Below are 23,185 nucleotides of genomic sequence, written 5' to 3'. Positions count from 1 at the left end.
ATAGAGTCGCCGGGCTACTATTGTATCGTAGCACGAGCGCTCGGCGTGCTACCAAGTTGTTTTCGATGATGCTTTCAAATCGACGATCGCTCCGTTAGACTGATCTACACTATTGAAAGTATTTGAAAACTAAATTTCAAATTTTTTCGAACATCATTTGACTAGTGATCAAAAGATCTCAAAATTGACAATTTTAATAGCCGATGTGGTGTGTTTGTGAGTTTAACGGTATGAAACAATCCAAATGCGATGAAAATTTTATAGAAAATTCTTTTCACTATTTAGAGTAAGATCAGTATATCTGATCTTGAATTTAAATCTTTTATCATCATTTTTTATGAGATTTTTATTTTCAGCCGTTCAATTTTAGACTACTTGTTTGATAGGTAAATGATATCGAAAAATTATGAAATTTAGTTTCTAAATACTTTCAATAGTGTAGATCAAGTCTAACGGAGCCGATCGTCGATTTGGAAGCCACATCATCGAAAACAACTTGGTAGCACGGAGCGCTCCGTACTACCGATAGTATAGTAGCCTAGCTATATATATATATATATATATATATATATATATATAGTCCGGCTGCTATGCTATCGATAGCACCAAACACTTGGTGCTATCAAGTTTTCTGCCGTTAGATTAACTCCTTTGATTATTTTTACCCGTTAGATTATACTATTCAACCAACCACCCACTCAACCCTAGAGGGCCCACATCATTCTAACTGCATATTTCTCAATCCAAAGGCTAAAAATTCAATAGCACCAATAACTTGGTACTATTAATAGTATTCCAGCCTAGTTCTATATGTAGGGGTGGAAACGAGCCGAGCTCGAGCGAGCTTACCTCAGCTCAAATTCGGCTTGAAATTAATTTCGAGCCTAAATTTAAGCTCAAGCTTGGATTGAAATTAATTCGAGCCGAGCTCGAGCGAGCCTAATTTCAAGTCGAGCGAGCTCGAGCCCTAAACGAGCCGCTTGAAATTCTCAACATCATACGATCAATAGTTTAATTTGTATAGAACATTATCTATAATTTGATACAAAAATATGTCTAATAGTTCAAAGTACAAAATAATTATATAAAATATAGTATTATAATATGAAAAAAAAAAAATTTATGAGTTGAATATCTAATCATTTCAGTTTCATATGTCTTTTCTTCCGCCTTCAATCTCCATATTATTCATTTTCATTTATGCAGTCAAAAATAAATAAATTATATAGATAAATATTGGATTAAACTATCCAATCATATATAACTAAAATTAAAATTTTATATAAATAATAATTTTTTACGTTAAAAATATTCTGTATATTTTCTCAAGTATACAATTAATAGCAAGGTAGGCAACGGCGGGTATATGCTGTTACTTGGTAACTTGGAAGGCTTCCGGCTTGGCCACTTATGGTGAGAGACAGAAAAAGAGAAAGAGAGAAACATATTGAAAATTTAAGCTCTGTAAAAGAAAGAAAGAAAGGAAAAATGTATAAATTTAGTGAAATTTCGCTCTTTTATTTGTCTATTAGGTTTGTTTTTATGGGCCAACAACATTAGCCCAATTTTAACTAAATTCAGATTATTCACTCCGGCTATATATTATTAAAATATATTATATATATATATATTTTTTAATATATATATATAATGTAGAACTACTATGCTATTGAAAATATAAAGGATTTGATATTTTCGAATTTTTGACCCTTTGATTAAGAATTGTATGGTTGGGGTGATTGCGATCCCCCCTAGGATTAAATAATACTCCTAGGATTGAGTGGTTCTTACAAGGTAATAATAGTATTAATTCAAAAATAAGAAATGATTAAAGGAGTTGATCTAAGAATCAAAAAATCGAAAGCACCAGATCCTCTATACTTTCGATAGCATAGTATGTATATATATATATATATATATATATATTCGAGCTTTTCGAGCTTTTCGAGCCTAATTCGAACGAGCCGAGTAATACTCAAGCTCGGCTTGAACATGAATTTCGAGTTTTTTTTTTTTTGTTCAAGCCTCGGCTTATTTAATTTCGAATCGAGCTCGAGCGAGCCAAATATCGAGTCGAACGCGAGTCGAACACGAGCCGGCTCGCTCATTTGCAGCCCTATCTATATATATATATATACTGTATTTATAACTAATTATTTATAATAATTACTTCTTGAATAAGATACTCAACACTCCCACTTGGACCACAGTTAAATATCATAGATCTCCTCATCCACATGTCACCATAAAAAATTGCCACGTGTCCACAAAATATCACCCCCCTCCACAAGAAACGGAAAAAAGATCCGCATGGGCCCACGTACGTACATTCTCAGCCACGGATCACCCCAAGTCCCCTAACAGCGTATTAATTAGCAAGAAACTAGATTTTACAAATAGATCACACGGTTAAATTTTAGCCCTTTAAGGATGATCACACGGCTATGATTTGCTAGAAAACGATTAGGATATAATATACACGTACTCGGCGTCTCTCTCCTCTCTCTCTCTCTCTCTAAAACCCCAAGTTTTCCGTTGAGTACGTGCCTCTCTTTGTACTTGCTTTTAAGCTTCCACCGAAACCTTACCCATTTCCCCAAGGCACGGGGGCTAAAATTAATTGTGAGTAAAATGTACGGAGACCCCTCAACTATAACGATTTCTGAAATAGCACCTTCTACTTCCAATTTTTTTTAGTTAAATTAAAAATTTTATCAAATTTAATAGTTCTATTAGTTATGAACTGTTAACTAACCTAGGCTTATTTTCTGAACAAAATAAAATAATTTAATTTGGTGAAATCTGCATCAATGAACTTGATAGAATCTCCAAATTTTTTTTGACTAAAATTACTTAATTTTTTAAAAAATTAATTAAGAGGTCTCAATAAAAAAAAGGGTTGAGAAAGCTATGTTAGAATGGCCTAAAGTCGAGGGGTCTTTATACATTTTTACCATTAATTTATGTATATAAGCTTTCTATGTTATCTCCGTGACATATAATAAACCTTTAACTCAAAGATCATTCCTCAATAAATTAAAGAAGTGATATATGCATATATCTTACTGTCCCTTCAAGCTTGCAAATAAGTAGCTCATCACCTTCTAGCTATCTCAAAGAAGGTTTCTTCTTTTTACTTATAGAAGCATCTCTTGCTCTCTTCTTCTTCTTCTTCTTCTACATCTTCTTTGGTTGCACTCTCGCCACCCATTGTTCTTTCATTTATAGTTCATTCGGGCATCCAAAAAATAGAGGGGAAATATGTGTATGAAGTTCAACATTTTTAGCTCATGCAAACACCAAGCTAATAAGAAAGGTAATACCACCCATCATGTACATTTCATAAAACAAAACATATGCATTACTTTCTCATATTTATACTCATATATACATGCATGTTTTGTTTGAATCAGCAGTCGATGGAGTCGTCATTCCGATCGCTTCGACGAGCTTCAACCTCCGCGAGGAGTATGCAAGTGCGTTCCGCACCGAGTCCTATAACGAGTTCTGGGCCCGCGTGCTGGATCTCACCTTAGACCACGGTGCCGCTCTTAAACCGAGTCATGAGAGCAGCAGCAGCAGCAGCAGCAGCAGCAGCACTGCGGCCGCCCGCCTCCCTTCCTACCGCCTCTTCGCGGAGCACTTGCTCGACCCTGACCAAGCTACAATCACTGAAATTCTCGCCGATGCGCGAAAGCATTGTCACCCGGAAGTCCACTTCCTCCTCTCCGAATACTACTCCGAAACTGCGAACGCCTCCCTCCTCTTCAGCCTCATCTTGAAGGACATTGAACGGATACGCGCCCGATACCGCCCGTTCAAGGCCGTGCTCCGATCGCTCGTCTCCGATAACCCCCCGCCGCAGCATAGCATCCAAGCCATTGATAAATACCTTGCCGAGGTTTCAAAGACGTTCAATCCATTTCATTTTCTAGCTTCGTCTCAACGACAATTCCGCATGGTGCAAGGCGGCTCCGCCGATCTGCTCAAGCAGCTCGAGGCAAGCCGCAAGAAGGCGAAAGCCAAGCTGCGGCTCGTCAACTGGCTAAAGCGAGCATTCGGTTTCTCTTTAATCATTATCACAGCCTCGACGGCAGTGATCGGCGCATTGATCGTGGTGCATGCGTTGATGGCTTTAGTAGCTCTACCCGCGCTTCTTCCGGTCACAATGTCTTCGCGGGTGGGCCGTGCGGTAGCCCAGCTCGACGTGGCAGCAAAGGGGACGTACATACTGAACAGGGATTTGGATACCGTCAGCCGACTCGTGGCGCGGCTACAGGATGAGGTGGAGCACGTGGCGACGCTGCTGAGAATGTGCGAGGAGGAGCGGCGGCGCGTCAGGCGGGGAAGGCTGGTGCAGGAGGTGGTGCGGGAGGTACAGAGAAAAGATGTGAGCTTCAGGAAGCAGCTGGATGAGCTGGAGGAGCACCTTTACCTCTGCTTCATGACCATTAATAGGGCTAGAAGGATGGTGATGACAGAGGTTTTGTGTGTAAAATAGATACATGTGCATGTGTAAATATAGGGTTTCAAGTGCATTGGTTATACATGAATATATATTAGTGATTATCATGCAGGATTGTATAGAAACTTCTAATTAAAACATATAATAATTGTTGGAAGCCCTAGCTGCTTCCATACTGTTTCGCCTAGTTTATTTCTCAATGAATGAAGCAGGTAGCTAGTCTACCTCTTTCTCAAACATTAAAAAAAAAATAAATAAATAAATAAATTGTTTCCTCATTTTCTGATTGGTTTTACAAATAGTTTACCGTAGCATTTTTTGGATATTTAAGCAGTAATCAAATTGCTGCCTAAATGATGCTGCATGGATTGTGTTAGGATTTTGGTTAAATTAGAATAAATATTTAAATCTATAAAAATTAAATTGATTATAAAATTAATTTGAATAAGATTTTTAATTATATTAGAATTGAATATGTTTTGTAGGCTCTATATGTAAAGCACATTATTGTATTCTACGGCCATATGCTAGGATAATTAGAGGCTGGAGATGATGAAGAGTTGCATGTGCTTGGTGTATGGTGCGTAAGAGAGTACTAGCCTTCTAATTAAGTTTATACAAGACGATAGAGATTCATAAAAAAGGGTTGGATTGAAACTATTTTGTGTAGATCGAAGTCCAGCATAATTCTTCTTTTAGTTAGTAAATCTTATTTTACCTGTATTTTCTTTTTATTTTTTCTCTCTTTTATGATTGTTCCAGCTTCTGCTAATCGAGAAGATGGTTTATGGTAAAATATCTATTTTCTTCTTGCACAGATTGCATGATTCCGGTCCAAGCCAACCCCTTTTCTTTTCAAATTATCAGCTATAAGTATCCTATTCCACACATCAACCACATGAAGATCTCGGCGGCCGGTCTTCCAAATAAGATTGAATTGTTGTCTTTAACACCCCTACATGCCAGGAATCAGTTGGCTGAAACTACCGAGAACATCCAATCACTCGTCCACCGACATTGTATCATGCCGCTAGAGTTTAGCATTTGCCAATCTTTAGGTTCTGAAGTTAGAATTTGTTTCTATTCTTGGGCTTGTTCAGTTCAAGGACCAAAACAAGGGAGGTTCCACTCCACTCCACTTCATGGAGCAAGCAAGTAAACAATTGCAGATTTAGACGGAGAGGCCATATAAAAATCTGGAAAAACATTCTTGAAACGTGAGTTGTTGTACTTTTTTCATTTCGTACAGTCCATTCTGTTGAAATATGGAAGAAGTTAGATAATTCGTTGGCTCCAACCCAAGCTGGTAGAATGAAAAAGGCATGAAGTGCAATTAAGACGGTATTTAGTAAAGTAAGGCCACCTCCGATGGAAAGGAGCAAGCTCTTCCAGCCGGCCAATCTTTTATCTATCTATATGATTAGCGATAGATAGTTTCGCTGCTAAAGTTTTGTATGTTGAAAAAATACCGCACTGAAAATTTGATTGTGGTTAAAATCTAACTAATTTTGTAATAAATATAAATAAATTAACTTACAGATTATCGCTAAATCCCAAAAATTGTGGAAGAATGCTCCCAAAATAATTAATCTGGAAGCGTGCATAGCATTGTCCTAAGGCGTATTCCCGTCCTCATATATAGGATTAAACGAGAACAACACCCCAAGGTTCGACCGGAATTCCTCCTTCTGCGAGCACGATCGTGAAGAAAATTGACGGAGACTCTTTAAACATCCGGTGATAAAAAAGATCAAGCCAAATAGATCAAAACAATAGAAAAAAATTAAATAACAGAGGCTTCTCTCTTTAATTTTCTTTTCTTTTTCTATTCCAAAACAAAGCTCTCTGTCATGTGTATATACGACCCATGAACAGTGGAGTTCCTATTTATAAAGCAAGGGTGAAAAGTGGAATGTTGGGCAACGAACGTTGCACGCACTATCATAGTTAGTTAATTCGGATACAATATAAATTCGGTATGGATAAAATACGAATAAAATTCGTATCTTAATTTTTAAATTTGTTGAAAAATATAGTTTAAAAATTGGATTCGTCAATAATTCGTGTATGCGATTTATACGAGAATTTTATATTTATCATTAAAAAATTCGGAATAAAAATTCGTCTATTAAATTGATTTTTTTTAGATTTATACTATTATCATAAATAATTATGATTTTATAAATATAAAAATAAATTAATATAGAATAATATATCTATACTTACTATATATAAAAGCACGTATATTCAAATTTGGGTCTGTCGACAGACCCATTTTTCGGCGGAAAAATTAGCGTCCATTTTTCTCTTTCCGTACAAAAAATTTTAAATATAAGAATAAAAATATAAATAGAACAGCAATGAATACGTAAGTTCTCTATAACAGATTACTGATGTGAAAATCCTAAAATATAAATTTTTCTATTTAATTTCAAAAGTAAGTTTTCTATAACAGATTACGGGTGTGAAAATCCTATAAAAGATATTTTCCTATTTTATTTTAAAATATCTTTTTTAGATATTATCTATTTATTTCAAATATATTTCTTTTTAAGATAACGGATTTTATTTTTCGATTTAATTTCAAAATTTATTTTCCTAACAGATTTTATTTTTCTATTTAATTCAAAAGTAATTTTTGCATTAGAGATTATTGTTAATTATTTATCATTTAAAGCATATCTTTCTAATAGCGTGATTTATTATTTTAAATTTTTTAGATACATATTTGACAATACATATAAATATGGCCTAATTAAAAATAATTTAAAAAAATTATAATTTTTCTAATAATTATTATGTGCATTTGCACGTACATTTACTAGTATACATATATATCATATAGAGAGAGAGAGAGAGTCACATCTCACGCACAAAGGGGCGAGAGAGTAAGAGGCCACCGTGGACCTCTCACTCCTGCACGGTCCACGAGACTGGAGTTGCAGCCTCGTGGACCCCGCCATTCGAACCCCCTACACTCCTGGACCCGCACATTTCCCAAACCCTACACCAGGATTCTCTTCTTCCTTGCTCCGCTCTTTTCTTCTCAACTTCTCCTTTTTGCTTCGTCTCATATTTTTTTCAAAATCGAACGGGCAGATGTCAGCTGCTCACGAGAAGGTGCACGGACTCGCAGACGGTGGTATGCGCTGCACAGATTCGAAAATAATCTCCTTTCGCGCAGTTCAATCTATTTTTTTTTCGAAAAATTTCATATTTTCAGAGCTGCTTAATCCGCATTTTCAGAATATAATTCGGGATCCGGATTTGATCTGAATTCTCTGAGCATGGAAAAGAAAAAATGCGTTATTCTGAATTTTGAAAAAATTCGAAACGGAGTATTTTTATATGGTTTGCGTTTTTTTTGAATAATTCACGTATAGTACGCGAATTAACTAACAGAGCACACTATGCATGCACGGGGAAGGGGTGGTCATAAGGGCGCACGAACGGGAGCAAACTAAGAATATGATAATAAATAAAAATAATAAATAAAATAAATAATATAATAATAATAATAATAGAGGATTTTGGATTTTCCTCCAACATTGTAGGTGAGAGAGGAAAGCCTACGTAGTAGATAGGAAAATTCTGTTGTTGTATTGTAAGGAATTGGTGAGTACTATAGCTTCATTCTCATTGAATGATTTGTTCTATTAGGCGTGAGTGAGATTTGGGTTTTTTTGTTTATTTGTCCTCTTTGGCTGATTAATTTCATTGTGGTTTAATGCAAAAGGTGTGGGTCAACCAAAGCCCTTTTTCCTCAGTAAAGAGAATGCAAAGTGGTTTCTTATGTGAAGTCATTAGAGAGAGAGAATACAATAATGTTTAAGAATATTGTTGCCAACAACAACCACAACTTTTATTAATTACTAGCCGCGAAAGTTACATGCAATGCATATGGTGTAACAAATTCACTTAATCTAAGATAGGAAGATCCAAAAGATGAATTTCTTGCATTTCATCTAGAAGTTCAAAGATTTAAATGTCTAGAGTTTAAAATATTAGATCTAAATAAGGATAATGTTCACTATATACTAGTTTCCAGCCTTATATATGTCTTGGATGTAGAAGAGGCGGGTGGAATAATACTATCCAAGGGCTAGAAACTAGATAGTAAATACTAGAGCGAGAGGAGTTAGGCTTGTGTGCTTTTATTAGAACGGTAGCCTCCATGTTATCAAGTCATTTTTCGATTATTGCGACTCTGACTCGACAATTGGCCTCGTTTAAACTTGATCTAATATATTTGAAAATATCTAGAAAATAAATTTATAATTTTTCGATAGCAATTACCTAGTGATCAAAGGGGCCAACAAATTAATAAGATTATTTTTAATATTATTTTTTTGTACTATATAAATAAGACTAATATTCTTTATTTAAAAATTTTAGTATCATATAATACACTTTTGTAAATTTTACTGTTATTGATCATTTGAGTCCTTTTCGACCACTAAGTAAATGATAATAAAATCATCATTTATTTTCTAAGTACTTCCAATACTCTAGTGCAAGCCTAACGAGGCGGATTGTCGATTCGAAAGTCCGACACCCAAAAATGACTTGATAGCACGGAGATCATCGTGCTTATACAAATATACAAGCCAGACTCTCTCTCTCTCTCTCTCTCTCTCTCTCTCTCTCTCCTATATTATATATATATATATTATATATAATATATGAGTCCAGGCTTATGGTGCTGGTAAACGTCACAACGCACTTGGTGCTTGTAAATTTTTACTGTTAGATCTACCCTTTTGGATCATTTCCATCCGCTATCATTACTATTCAATCAACCAAACCCTCAACCCTAGGGGTCCACATCATTCTAACCGACATCTATCTTAATCCAATGGCAAAACTCTACAGGCACCAATAACTTGGGTAATTTTAAAAGCATAGAAGCACAATTCTCTCTCTCTCTCTCTCTCTCTCTCATCTTCTCTCTCATCTCTCCTAATCTCTTCTCTCTCCTCTCTCTCATCTCATTTTCTCTCTCGGTCTCTCTCTCATCTCTCTCTGTCTCATCTCTCTCTCTCTATATATATATATATATAGCATCAACGTCCAGGTTCTATGCTTAGCATAGCTTTCTTCTCTAAACTATAAAAACCGGTGTTTTCTTCCTCACGGTAGCTTGAGAGATTGTCAAGCAAACTTTCTATCTCTGCATGGTTATGTTGTTCCCAGGTATGTTGCTTCATTTTTTTGAGTCTGTCAAGCTCCTCTGCTACTTCTTTCATTGAGGGTCTGTCTTCCCCCTTGACATTTAAGCAAGCTTTTGCTAGTACAGCAATTTCATTAATCCTTTCCACATCTTCATTATACTTAATCTGATCATCAAGAAGTTCGCTGAAGCGACCCTCCTTCATAGCAGATAAGAAGGATGATGAAAGGCTCATCTCTCTTTCAGTTCCTTCAAAACGAAGTGCTTTCTTACCGGTGAGGAGCTCCAAAAGAACCACTCCAAAACTATAAACATCGCTTTTATCAATCAACAAGCATGTTTGTAGGTATTCTGGGTCTAAATAACCGCAAGTCCCTTGCACCAATGTGACAAACTGTGTTTCATCCCTAGGAGCGAGCATAGAAGCTCCGAAATCAGAGACCTTTGCCATTAAATGATCATCCAAAAGGATGTTTGCGGACTTAACATCTCCATGAATTATCGGAGGGGACGCTGACGAATGCAAGTATGCAAGTGCTTCCGCAGACTCGAGAGCTATTTTCAAACGAGTCTCCAAAGATTTATAGATTCTACGACCGTTGCCATGAATCAACTGGAATAGGTTCCCATTGGAAATATATTCATACACCAGCATTGGAACTTCCACCTCTAAACAACATCCGAGGAGCTTAACTATGTTTCTATGGTTGACCTGGGAAAGAATAAGCATCTCTTTTCCGAATTCTTTCTTCTGTCTCTCATTAATAATTTTAGCTCTCTTTATTGCTACGACATGATTGTCTTTGAGAATTCCCTTATATACTGTGCCATAGCTTCCATGCCCTATGATGTTGTTCTTGTGAAACTTATTCGTCGCCTGTTCGAGCTCTTTTTCTGTAAACATCTTAAATGCAAGGCCTTGTCTATTTCTGATTTCTTCCAATAGTAGCCAGCCTCCATGTTGTTGGAAGTTCTCCTCCTTAACTTTTATAAGCTTTCGTCTTTCCAATATAACATGAATACATAACATGATAATTAGAATAATAAGGAGGCTGATGCAAATGCCTGCATTGATATAGATCAACAGCATCAGATTAACAATATAGGAGCATAAGGGTATTATGAACGAGTTAATTACACTATCAATCCCTGAATATTGCATGACTCTAATTTTAGTTTGTGAAGTTTGATTTGTTTCAAAAGAGCTCAAACTTTTTAAATGTATCGGTCCTACTAGTCCCACCGCAAGTGTCCTTCTCTCATAAATATACATATATAAAAAAATTCTAACATGACATATCAAATTAAATTACTATTTCTAAGTCCAATACTGCGTCTACATTTGGACTCAAAAGTCACCTTTATTACGGGATAATTAACTCCTCCCATTCCTTCACATGTAGATTAATATTATACTAATGGAATTCTTTATAGAGTTTCCATATTATTTTTATAGACTTTGCATATCTCTTTCTATGTACAACGACTAACAGGTTTAGGAGCAGTGATATGATAAACTACAATAGAATCCCTTGTCTTCTAGCGACTAAAACATTTGTTACGACTAAGATTTAAACATTTTAAAGCTTTGCACCGCCAATTAATATATAGTTTGGAAATAGGTTGCATAATATACCCACATTAAAATTTAATAATCAGTTGCTATTTAAAAAATTTAATTTATGGCTTGGGAGGCATAAATATATTTTCGACTCGAAACAGCTAGAGACCATCACTTGCAATCACTGAAAAAGTCTTGCTTTTCTATTAAATCTTGGATGTCGATTGTAAAAAAGAAAGTTTTCAGGTCAACTGTGGAACATAAACTAACTTTGGATGGGGTATAAGAAAGGGAATAAGCTCTTGTTCTCCCTCCTTATATCCTAATACTAATTTTTTTTGGTGGGAACAATAGTTTCCACCCCTACCTAGAACAAGCTTGTTCCTAAAGCAAGCTTGTTCCAGGAACAAGAGGTAATTTTAAATTTATTATAAAATTTAAAATTTTAATTATAAAATTAAAATTAAAATTTTTTAAATTTTAATTTTTAAATTTTAAATTTTAGATTCTAAATTTTTAAATTTTAATATTTAATATTTTATATTTTTAAATTTAAATTTTGATTTTTAAAATTAAAATTTGATTTTAAATTTAAAATTTAAAAATTAAATATAAAATTTAAAAATTTAAATTCAAATTCAAATTTAATGAGAGGAGTATAATCATTATTTTTTTGTTTATAACTATTCATCATTTTTCTTATTCCATCTTATCTATCCATACGTTATATTTTTTTATTGCCGGGAACAATTTAACTTTTATCAAAATACAAAATTAATTTAATTCTTGCTTGTATCTGAACTTATATTTATTCTTAAATAAATAATTTTTATTATACTCAAACCAAATAAAGCCTTGCAAAAAAGGTGGAAGAGCTCACCTATAACTAGCTTCGCTGCCGGTGGAAGTTTCGGGTAGCAAGTTCCCTTATAAGGGTCGCCATGTGTACCACGTGGGCATGAGCACCAGTATCCACCTTGTGTATTGTGACAATCCCCAGAGCATGGAGACCCATCCTTGTTTGCACACTCATCAATATCTGTTTCCCATATCACAAAATTCCCAAGAAAAAATTAACTTAATTTAATTACTTGTCGATTATGCCATTCCGTCACAAACTGTTCATCAAGGAATCCAAGTCTCAAATTGGAAGTTTAGCCAGAGATTTAACTGCCGTGTGCAATTTGATTTGAGTTTAACTTTTCAAATATATTTCAAAGAGGGACTACTATTGTTTTTTAAGAAAGATTAATTAAGCTATTTTGTATTAAAAAAAAAAAAAAAACCTATTCCTTTGTGTGTATATATATATTTTTTACATACATGCTTGGTTCACTTCCTCATCACAAAATCCCCCTCTTTTTTTGGAGGCCCTACCATTTTAGGAACATGTATTCGGCTCTAATACTAATAATTAAATATACCAAATCTAAAACCACTTATGTACCATTGCAAAAATATTTAAATATAATAATAATTATTATTATTAGAATTTTTCATCCATTTATTTTAATTCACATATATACCCCTTTCTTAACTGATGTGAGGCTATGGAATCGCTATAATAATAATAATTATGTATTCATAAAAAATAATATTTTCTTTATACATTTAAAATTTAATTTATATATCTTATATATGCTCTTAACTATCCGAGGAAAAACTTTCTCACGCATCACAAAATAAAGAAAGATGTTTGTAACGAGAGAGAGAGAGAGAGAGAGAGATGCAAACCTCGGCACCCGTGGGGTAGATAAGGGTTGCCTTGATAACCCTCGGAGCAATTACAGAGATAGCCGGGCCCGTCTGCGGAGTCTAGGCACGTGCTGTTCTCGCTTACGCATGCGTAGGAAGTCATGTTCCGCCGGGCTTCCCAGCACGTCTTGTTTCTTACGGCCCAATTGATCACCAACGGCAGCGTTCCTCCGTACAGCTCATCGGTAGTGATGTAGGAGGTGCTGAAATTGAAGGCGCGTTCCTCCACCAGCGCGGCGTAGTTGCACCGGCTCAAATTGTATGTGTTGGTGCTGGTGAAGTTTTCCGCAAACCACACTCGGTAGTGCACCATTCCCTTCGGGATGGCAGTCTGGCAGCATCCGATGCCCGTGCACGAGCCATTTTTCAAGTCGTCCCTCCTCCTGCACATTGATACACACGCGGACCAATAGCTACTATTCGCCATGCTATTTGGCGTGTTGCTCTCTATGAGGTAGGCCAGCGTCATACAGCCGATGGTCGTAAACTTGTTGAGGGTGCTAGAGAACCGGTATGGTGACGCCCAAAGGTTCATCTCCCAGTCGTTGTATGTCACATTGCTGGCCGTGGCATTGTAGCATTGGCTCGACACATAGCCAGCAACACGGGCGAGGCCCAATGATAAGGAAATGCTCAAGAATTCGATGTGGTTCAGGAAGGGCTTGTGGGTGCCTTTGCTGAAGGTGCAGTTGAGTGTGAAACCCTCCATCGAGCAGTTCCGGCCGATGCCGAACGGATAGGGGATCTCGACGTCGCCGCATCGTTCCAGGCATCCCGGCAATGCGACTGATGCAGATGTGAGCTGCAATGCCAGGAGCAGAAGCACAAGTAGTCCCCACAGAAAGACTATTCCGGTGGGGATAGAGTTTTCTTTACACTCCATAGTTCTTTTAGTTTGCTTTTTCTTGTTTTTCACCATTTGGTTAATTTCAGCTTGTTGGAGGGGGTGCACTCTATCCATGGTGTTTAATATAGACGGAAGGGGGCCCTTGAAATAGAGCGCCCAGGAGACCATTAATTGCTGTGGAGTATCGACTTTGACTCATTCGACAACCTAGATTTTTTTTTTTTTTTTTTTTTTTTTTTTTTTTTTGGTGTATGTATAAACACCAAAAAATTATTTCTTGAGTTTAAACAAAAGAGATATTATTAAGAAGCAGTACTAATATCTACACCCAAGCGAGAGTATATTTGGTGAAAACAAACGAAATTTATTTAAACTATAGATTATTTTGATTTGGCTACTTGCTTGTATCTTTCAAAATTTTGATTTTACTGTCTAATCTCTCAATTCATTTAATTTGAGTTAGTCAACAACATTTTATCTTCAAAATTTGAGCTAACTACTTATTTTAGTAAATTTATATTTACGATCGAAAATGTATAAAATATACTAACTAAACCTATAAAGGTAACGATACATTCAAATTTTAAAGTCAAAGTGTCATTGATCGACTAAAATCAAACAAATTTAAAAATTCGATAGTAAATTAAAAATTTTATAAGATGGAGTAGCTAAATTAAAATGGTTTATAATTCAGAAAAGTTATATATGTTTTTACCTATAAATTTTATATTCTCACTGTTCAAGACTAATTTCTTTTCACAGTAATTTTATCACATTTCAATTTTTTAATATTACAAATTCAAAATGTGTGAATTCTTGAATAAGTTGGGCAAAATCTTTACGCCTAACTTTAGCTTACAAGTGGCATTTCTCATCATAAGGTACTCTCTCATACACAGCATGGCGCGCTAAAGCTCAATAATAGATCATCTACGAAACTTACATTTTGAACATATATTTTTTATAGATTAAATAATAATTCTCTTCATATCACGATTTTTTAAACTACTTAAGGCATAGATAAAGATCTTTAAATGAACAATTTTTGATACATAAGCTCTTTAGGTATTTTAGATCACATCAAGTAAATTAAATTTCAATTTTAAGATATCAATAATTACATATTATGTGTGGTTCATCGAGTTTACGTGTACACTGGTGCATGTCAATTTCAACTTATTTGACTGAGGCTTTTTAACTTTCTCTTTTTTATTTTAGTCTTTTAACTTAGCTAGTGAAGTTGATTATTTTTTTTAAAAAAAAACTTAAGGATAATATTATCTATTATTTATGTTTTTTTCTAGTTTTATTTAGTAAAAATTAATCGAACCTATTGAATTTGATCAAATTACTTATGATTTTGAAAAAAAAAAAAATTAATGTATTTGATAAATCACTTAATTAGAGAATATCAATCCACAAAAAGAAAGTTGAGAGACTATTTCCTAATGTGCTAAAAGTGGGGGTGTCTTCACGCATTTTTATCTCACCGAAAGCTGTGGTACCCGCAGTCATTAATTAGAAGATGTGAGGATTTAAAAGTCTTTGTCTGGATAGTTTCAACATTTGATTTAGTCAAAAGGTCGCTACTCACTTGATAGTCATTTGATATAGAAATAATAATATATAATTAAAACTTTCTATATTGCCTTAATTTATTAAATCTATTTGCTAAAAATACTATTTTAATATAAAATATTATGTTATTCTTAATTAATTGAGCACAATGCTAGCTATATTTACAGCCAAAAGTTGGGTGTAAATTTTTCTCCTTTATAATAAAGAAGGGTCAAGTTTTTCACACTACATTTATCAATCAATATTTCTAATATTAAATATAAAAAAACACTACTGTTTAAACTCTTAGATGGTTGGATGTAAGATTTATATCCAACTTTTAACTGTGCAAATAGCATTCTCTTCTTAATTAGATACTTAACGATCTCATATGCTATAGTAGAATTAATATAACTAGTGTAAAGACCGCGCGATGCAGCGGGTAAATAATAGAAGTAAAATTTAAAAATTTTAATAAAATTTATATTTACAGTTTATTGATATATAGGAAGCTATATCATATTAAGCACAGTCAATTTGCATGACTAAATTCATATAGCGAGTAAAGGCTCCCGCACGGACTGGTTTAGCTGGCACTTATATGGATCGCGGCTTGGCTTCGCAGGATGATACTTCTCGAAAGAGACAATGTTCTTCAGAGGCTCTTCTTCTTTTTCTTCTTTTTCTTCTTCTTCACTAACACAGTGAGAGAAAGAGAGAGATGAGTGTGGAGTGGGAGATTAAACGATAATATATTGTTTTTATGATGCATGCAAAAGAGTTACAAAAGAGAAGGGCGGGAAATTAATAGAGGAGGAGAGTGGATTAAAGTTATAAAACATACTCATTGATAGAATATTAATATGGTGCATGCAATTAAATGTTGCGCTTTGCATATAATTAGAGGAGTGGGAAGGTGAAGGATTGGAAGTTGAGAAGAAGAGAAGGTGGTTTGATTTAAAGTTGGATTTAAAGTTGTATATAATTAAATATTGCACCTTGCATATAATTAGAGGAGTGGGGAGGTGAAACATGCCACGTGGCAAAAAATATTGTAGCTTCATATAAGTTTATAGATGTGTATTCTCGAGGACGGAGCGAGAACTTTCCTGTAGAGATGACACTATTGGAGTCGGATTAAACGAAGGACACACACAGACAATGAGACAAACCAAATCATGAATATTCAATTGTTGCATATAGCTCATGTTCTATTCTCTCTCCTATAATTTCGGGAGTCTTGTAATTTTTTTTTTTTTCAAACTGATATGAATAATTAAATTGACTATTCTAATCCAACTTATTAAATTCGATTGACTGTTCTAGTCTAGTTTATTTATTTCGATTGGCTATTCTAGTACAGTTTATTAATGTATATCTTCTAGGTGGGGCTATAATTGTGACAATCTTGTAGTTTTTTTTATTTTCAAAGTGAGATATGAATAATTAGATTGACTATTCTAATCCAATTATTAAATTCGATTGGCTATTCTAGTCTAGTTTATTAATTTCGATTGACTATTCTAGTCTAGTTTATTAAATTCAATTGACTATTTTAGTCCAGTTTATTAATATATATCTTGGAGGTGGGGCTATATTAAGCAGCTTGTGCTATAATTTCGTTAAGCTTAATTGATTCATAAAATAAGAAAATTACACAAAATAATCATAAACATATTTTCAAGTAGAAATATAATTATAATATAAGCATAGATATGAAAGGATATTCTGTTATTAAAGAGGGCAACATGGCCTTCATAAAATAAGAAAATTATACAAAATAATCATAAATATATTTTCAAGTAGAAATATGATTATAATATAAGCATAGATATGCATGAAAGGATATTTCAGTCATTAAGCAGGGCAACATGGCCTTGCTTTACCGCCCGATTATTCCACACGGTATATGTCATCATATATAAAGAAGCTTTCTATTAAAAATGTCATTGTCAACTATGAGAAGATATCAATGCACGCATCATGTTTTCGTATGTTCGTGCATCATCATTCCATAGCAAATAAAAAAGAAAGGTAAGAAAGTACTAATTAAATAATAGAGTAGGAATATTCCTAACTGAGTTGTGAGGATTGAGATTTTCTCCTATAAAAATTTGACATCTGTTTAGATGTTGTCGTGTGTATTTTAATTTTAAAACTATCCGATAAATTTCAGCAAAAAATAATTTAAAATAAAGATTTTACGTGATTTTTACTTTTCACTTAAAATGAATACTAACTCGTATTTTCGAAATGGGCCGTTGAGTGTAGATGGCTTCTGTCGCGTACCGGACTCTGTTTCTAGTAATTCAATAGCTTTTTTCAACTGTCTAACTATGCCGGATCCAATGGTGTAGGCAGATTTTATGTTCGATGTACGGTTCTCGAGAAATCTGCTCTCATCATATATTGACCTTCTGGCGGAATTGGGTTTTTATGGAAAAGGTATGACATTTCATATATACTGAATTGCACGAAACTCAAGGGGTAGGCACAATTGTGTGAATTACTCGCACTGGTGAATTATTGGAAGGGAATATTGAGTTTGGAGGGTTAAATTGCAATATTAGAAATTTGTGGAAATGGAGCACTTCCCGTAGAAGCCATCATTTTATGTGCGAAACGTTGGAGTTTTGGTGAATGGATGGGTTCAAATAAAGTATACTCAGAGGGGAACGCGCTGATACAAGTCTCGCTAAATTCTGACACTTTTGAACAAAACGGCACGGACTCGAAGTTGAGACAGAGACTTTACCGAAGAATCTCATTGTGGAGAGGAATAATGTTATTTAATGCATAAAATCGCGTAAAGCTCCTTGGAATGGTGCTACTACGTAAATGTTGCATGCTGGCAGGGTTTTCACTCCAATTGTACGAGATTTGGAGGGGCTTAAATGCAACATTCCATATCCATAATATATATATTATATAATTTATATATATATTATAGTATAGTATATATATATAGAGTCCGGCTACTATGCTATTAATAGCAGAAGCACTTGGTGCTACCAAGTTTTTCGCGCGTTAGATCTACCCCTTTGATCATTTTCATCCGTTAAATCATACTATTCAACCAACCACCTACTCAACCCTATGGGGCCATATCATCCTAACCACACATCTCTTAATCCAATGGCCAAAAACTGGTAGCACCAATGACTTGGTGCTATTAATAGTAAGTAGCTTAGTTCTATATATATATATATATATATATAATAGTATAGAGCTACATTGCTATCGGAAGCAATGGAGACCACTCAACCCTAGGGAGACTACTCCACCGTAAGGGGACGCTATCATCCCAACTGTAGAATGTTTGATCTAAAGGCTAAAAAATGAAAGCACCAACTAGTTTATGCTTACCAATAGGATAGTAGCATTAGCCTATATATATATATATATATATATATATATATATATATATAGTTGAGCTAGAATATTCTCAAAAGCATCAAATGAGTTGTGCTTTTGAGTTTTTAACCATTGGATAAAGAGATATAGGGTTGAGATGATGGTGGTAGGTGGAATAGTATTTGATCCAAATACTATTAGTAATCAAGGAGTAGATCCAAAGGCTAGAAACCTAGCAGCATCAAGGGCTTGGTGCTTCTAAAAGTATTCTAACTCAATTATATATATATATATATATATATAGTCCGGCTGCTATGCTATCGATAGCACAAAGTATTTGGTTCTATCAAGTTTTCTACCATTATGTTAACCCTTTTAATTATTTTTACCCGTTAGATTATACTATTCAACCAACCACCTACTCAACCCTAGGGGTCCAACGTCATCCTAACCGCACATTTCTCAATCCAAGAACTAAAAAACTAATAGCACTAACAGCTTGGTGCTATTGATAGCATTCCAACCTAGTTCTATATATATATATATATATATATATATATATACTATTCAACCAACCACCCACTCAACCCTAGGGGTCCCACATCATCCTAACCGCACATTTATCAATCCAAGGTCTAAAAAACTAATAGCACCAACAGCTTAGTGCTATTGATAGAATTCCAGCCTAGTTAGCCTTGGGCGGGTAGGAGAGGTTCTGTCTGTTCGGTATCTGTTCGGCATACCCCAACCGACCAAATTGGCAGTCGCGAGGCATGACACTCTAGATGCAGTTAATGTGTGATACAGTCGTTCTATCATGAGTCCCAACTAGACGGAGGTCAAAAAATAGCTCATCAAACCCTATCGTCTGTCATATGTTAAATTTATTCTACTCGAATTTTTAATATCAGAAACCCTTTCTATTATTTTCTCTCTACCTAAGATCTTCTAAACTCGATCTCATAAATCACGCAGAACTAATACCCTTATCTACCAAGAATGATAGATTCTATATAAGTGCATATCATATTCCTACAACGAACCTACTATAGCCAACATGCATTGAAAGAACCCAAATATATAGAGACCAAGTGTAAATACAGTGAAACTATATTAATCTCATTGTGAATAACCGAGGCACCACAGGTCAAAGGACTAATCACACTATTGCTATATTGAGTAACGAGTGAGTAGACAATCATGTGACTTCTCGTGTTGGTTACACTATTCAGCATTGGCTATACTTGAAACACATTGTGATTTTGCACACACATTGGGGGAGCTCTAACAATGGAGCTCTATCGATGCTACACAGCAGCATTTAGTCTCGCGAATTTTTTTTTTGATTGTAATAGAGACATATTTCTATGTAATTAAAGAATGAAGGAAATTAGTAGTAGAAGTAGGGTAAAGAAGAAATTGAAAAAGAAAAAGAAGTCCACCAACTAGCGATTGGTGGAACAAAAACAAATATGGGTTTAGGAGCAATGACATGATAAACGACAATAGAATCCCTTTTCTTCTAGCGACTAAAACATTTGTTATGACTAAGATTTAATCAATTTAAAGGCTTGCACCGCCAATTAATAGTTTAATTAGAAACTGATTGTATAATTTACCTACATAAAAATTTAAGAACCAATTGTTATTTAGAACTATAATTTATGGCTTAATTTATGGCTTGAGAGGCATAAACATATTTTCGAGTCGAAACAGAGACCATCACTTGCAATCACTGAAAATGTCTTGCTTTTCTAAACGTCAAGTCAAGTCGGTCCCTCCCAATTTGGACAAGTCAAGTCGGTCCCAATTTGGACAAGTCAAGTCTGATAAGCACTTGGAGTACATTGCATTGACGCCCTCACATACCTCCTCTTCTTTTTTCTTTTTCCTTTTCAGTTTTCTTTTTTCAGCTTTTTGCCGCTTACTTGGAGGCCTAAGCTGCCTCCAACTTGTATGCTCAGTTCATTAGACTTAATGAATGAAGCAGGTAGCTTGCTATCTATTTCTCAAAAAAAAAAAAATTTTGCTTTCTCCTATTGGCTGTGGTCGCATGGAATAAAATTCCATCACCACCGCATAACACGTTTGTACCTTGACTCTTCTGCTTTAGTGGTTTACTAGTGCAGTCTCTCGTATGATGCGACGGATAAATAAATAGAAAAAAAAAAACGATAGCTAAGAAAGAAAAAACAATGATCGAAAAAGTGATGTTAAGAGATAGAATTCATCTTGCCGATGAAGACAGATAACATCCAAAGAAAGTGGAAGAAGAACAATTAGACCCAAAATAGAGGTGTGATCTGATTCGGTTGAAGCAAAAAATAGAAAAACCGAATTTATTTTAAGAAAAAAATTTAAAAAAAATATATGAAGGACTTGAGCCGGTTCGGAAGAGCTCACATTGAATAATGATTGATTTGATTCAAGAAAAAAAAAATTGTAAAAAACTTGAGCTAGTTCAGGGTGGAGTCTACATCCGATAACGAAGGGAACATTGCCATGTGACAAATTTAGGAAGAATAATGTATAGGTACAGATAGATATTAGTACTACAATAAAAACGATTTATAGCGACACTTTTAAATGTCGGTACATGTCAAAAAAAATGTCGCTGGCTAAATTACCGACACTTTAAAAAGTGTTGCTATATGTGGGGTCGCTAGGAATATAGTGACAATTAAAGAATGTCGGTAAAACCTAAAAAAAGTGCTGCTAATTTATCAATACTTATTTAAGCATTTAGCAATCGCTGGAACTCTACCTCGTTGGCTGCGGTGGCAGAGAAGGAGGAGAGGGAAGGGCTTTTCGTCTAGGGTTTCAATAGATTGAGTGAGGAGAGAAGGGGAGATAGTGATCGATTTTTTTTTTTCTTTTCTATTTGTAATCGGGCCGAATGGGCTGGGTACTGGAGTGGGTTGAGTAGAGTAGCATTTTATTTTTGATTGGATTGGACTTTATATTTAGGGCTTAGTAGATTTTTTTTTAAGTTTTGGTATAAATGGGACACTTACACAAAAGTGTCCCAAACATAGTGTCCATATAACTTAATTATGTTGTAGTGTGGTAAAATATATAAAATCTATCTAAACTATAAACTATTTCGATTCAAATATCTGACATTTCAAAATTTTAATTTTATTATCCAATTTTGCAATTTATTTGCTTTAAGTAATTTAATAGTTTTTCAAATTCAAATTTTGAAATATTTAAATTTATAGTTATATAAATTACATAAAATATGCTAATTAAATTCGTAAAAATAAACAACAAATTTAAACTTTGAAGTAACTCAAATTAAATAAATTAAAAGGTCTGATAGTAATTCAAAATTTTTAAAGTTTAGACAGTTGGATGTAAAAGGATGAATGATTGTTGAGATAAATTTTATATATTTATTATTTAAAAAACATTAGGTACTAATACTAACACGCTTCAAAAAAAAAAAGAAAAAGAAAAAGAAAAAAGTCGAAGAGCTCACCTGTGACTAGCGTCAGTACTGCTACCGGATGTTTCGGCCTCTGGTAGCAAGTTCCATTAGAAGGTTCGAGATGTGTACCGGGTGGGCACGAGCACCAGTATCCACCTTGTGTATTGTGACAAAATTCCCAAGAAAAAAAAATAACTTAGTAGTCAAATAGTACTATTCAATCCAAGTCTCAAATTGGATGTATAACCAGAGATTTACTCGTCGTGTGCATGCAGTTTGATTTGAGTGTGTTTAACTTTAAAATATCGAAAGAGAAACTATTAGCCCTTGTTTGGTTGGGGGTTAAGGGGTGGAATAATCTCTTAACCCACATATTATCTCCAAACACCCCAAAAAATAGGTGGGGTTAGCTAACCCCACATAACCCCACCTCAAATAAATTATTCCGAGTTAGCTAACCCCACTTAATCCCACCAAACTCCAACTAAACACTATTTTCTATTTATAATAACCCATTATCTTTCTTATCCCACCTACTTCAACAAATCATTATCCTTCTTTATCAATCATTATGTGACGCCCCAACTTCCCAGGGGCTCACCCATCCTAGGACTACTCCCGTCCTAGCACGCTTAACTCTCTTAACCTCTTGGGCCTTGCCACCACCCAAAATGCTTAAGCCGGGTTAAGAGTTTAGCCCTATTATATCTTATATATAGGACTATCTGGAGTCTCACAATCTCCCCTCCTTTAAGCCCTGACGTCCTCGTCAGGCTCAGACTCACAAGTACCAGGCGATGTGAGACTCGTCTCGCTAGCCCGTCATCCAGACCCTGGCTCAGCCAAGACTCATCTCACACTTCCGGCTGGTAATTGGCTCTGATACCATCTGTGACGCCCCGACTTCCCAGGGGGTCACCCATCCTAAGACTACTCCCATCCCAGCCTCACGCCATTTCGAACATGCCTCGGCCCACATGCCCTCCCGCCACAGGGCAGGATGCTGGCCCATTAAAGCCAACAATCCCCCCTCCAGCACCTGCACA

General features: G+C 34.9%; 2 protein-coding genes across 2 annotated transcripts; one reads left to right on the top strand and one right to left on the bottom strand.

Moving 5' to 3' along the window:
* Window positions 1-3,025: 3,025 nt before the first annotated feature.
* On the top strand, window positions 3,026-4,643 carry LOC109706197 (UPF0496 protein 3-like). Its single transcript, XM_020226998.1, has 2 exons — window positions 3,026-3,316; window positions 3,417-4,643. Exons 1-2 carry the CDS (start codon window positions 3,262-3,264, stop codon window positions 4,499-4,501), a joined length of 1,140 nt encoding a protein of 379 aa, XP_020082587.1. The 5' UTR covers window positions 3,026-3,261; the 3' UTR covers window positions 4,502-4,643.
* Window positions 4,644-9,515: 4,872 nt separating this feature from the next.
* LOC109706196 (putative wall-associated receptor kinase-like 16) lies at window positions 9,516-13,870 on the bottom strand. Its single transcript, XM_020226997.1, has 3 exons — window positions 12,931-13,870; window positions 12,077-12,235; window positions 9,516-10,700 (listed from the first exon to the last, which is right to left on the bottom strand). The coding sequence occupies exons 1-3, from the start codon at window positions 13,868-13,870 to the stop codon at window positions 9,529-9,531; spliced, it is 2,271 nt and encodes a 756-aa protein (XP_020082586.1). The 3' UTR covers window positions 9,516-9,528.
* Between the last annotated feature and the right edge of the window lie 9,315 nt (window positions 13,871-23,185).

The sequence above is a fragment of the Ananas comosus genome, unplaced genomic scaffold (assembly GCF_001540865.1).
Source record: "Ananas comosus cultivar F153 unplaced genomic scaffold, ASM154086v1, whole genome shotgun sequence".
NCBI lineage: Eukaryota > Viridiplantae > Streptophyta > Magnoliopsida > Poales > Bromeliaceae > Ananas > Ananas comosus.
The sequence above is the reverse complement of the archived record's forward strand: the minus strand, read 5'-3'. Positions and strand labels throughout refer to the sequence as shown.

What these genes read in the sequence shown, in the direction of transcription:
- LOC109706197 (XM_020226998.1), top strand. Translation starts at nt 3,262, where the DNA reads ATGTGTATGAAGTTCAACATTTTTAGCTCATGCAAACACCAAGCTAAT. An exon ending in ACACCAAGCTAATAAGAAAG is followed by an intron (nt 3,317 to 3,416) that starts GTAATACCACCC and finishes TTGAATCAGCAG; the next exon opens with TCGATGGAGTCGTCATTCCG.
- LOC109706196 (XM_020226997.1), bottom strand. Translation starts at nt 13,870, where the DNA reads ATGGTGAAAAACAAGAAAAAGCAAACTAAAAGAACTATGGAGTGTAAA. An exon ending in TCTACCCCACGGGTGCCGAG is followed by an intron (nt 12,236 to 12,930) that starts GTTTGCATCTCT and finishes TATGGGAAACAG; the next exon opens with ATATTGATGAGTGTGCAAAC. An exon ending in GGCAGCGAAGCTAGTTATAG is followed by an intron (nt 10,701 to 12,076) that starts GTGAGCTCTTCC and finishes ATATCAATGCAG; the next exon opens with GCATTTGCATCAGCCTCCTT.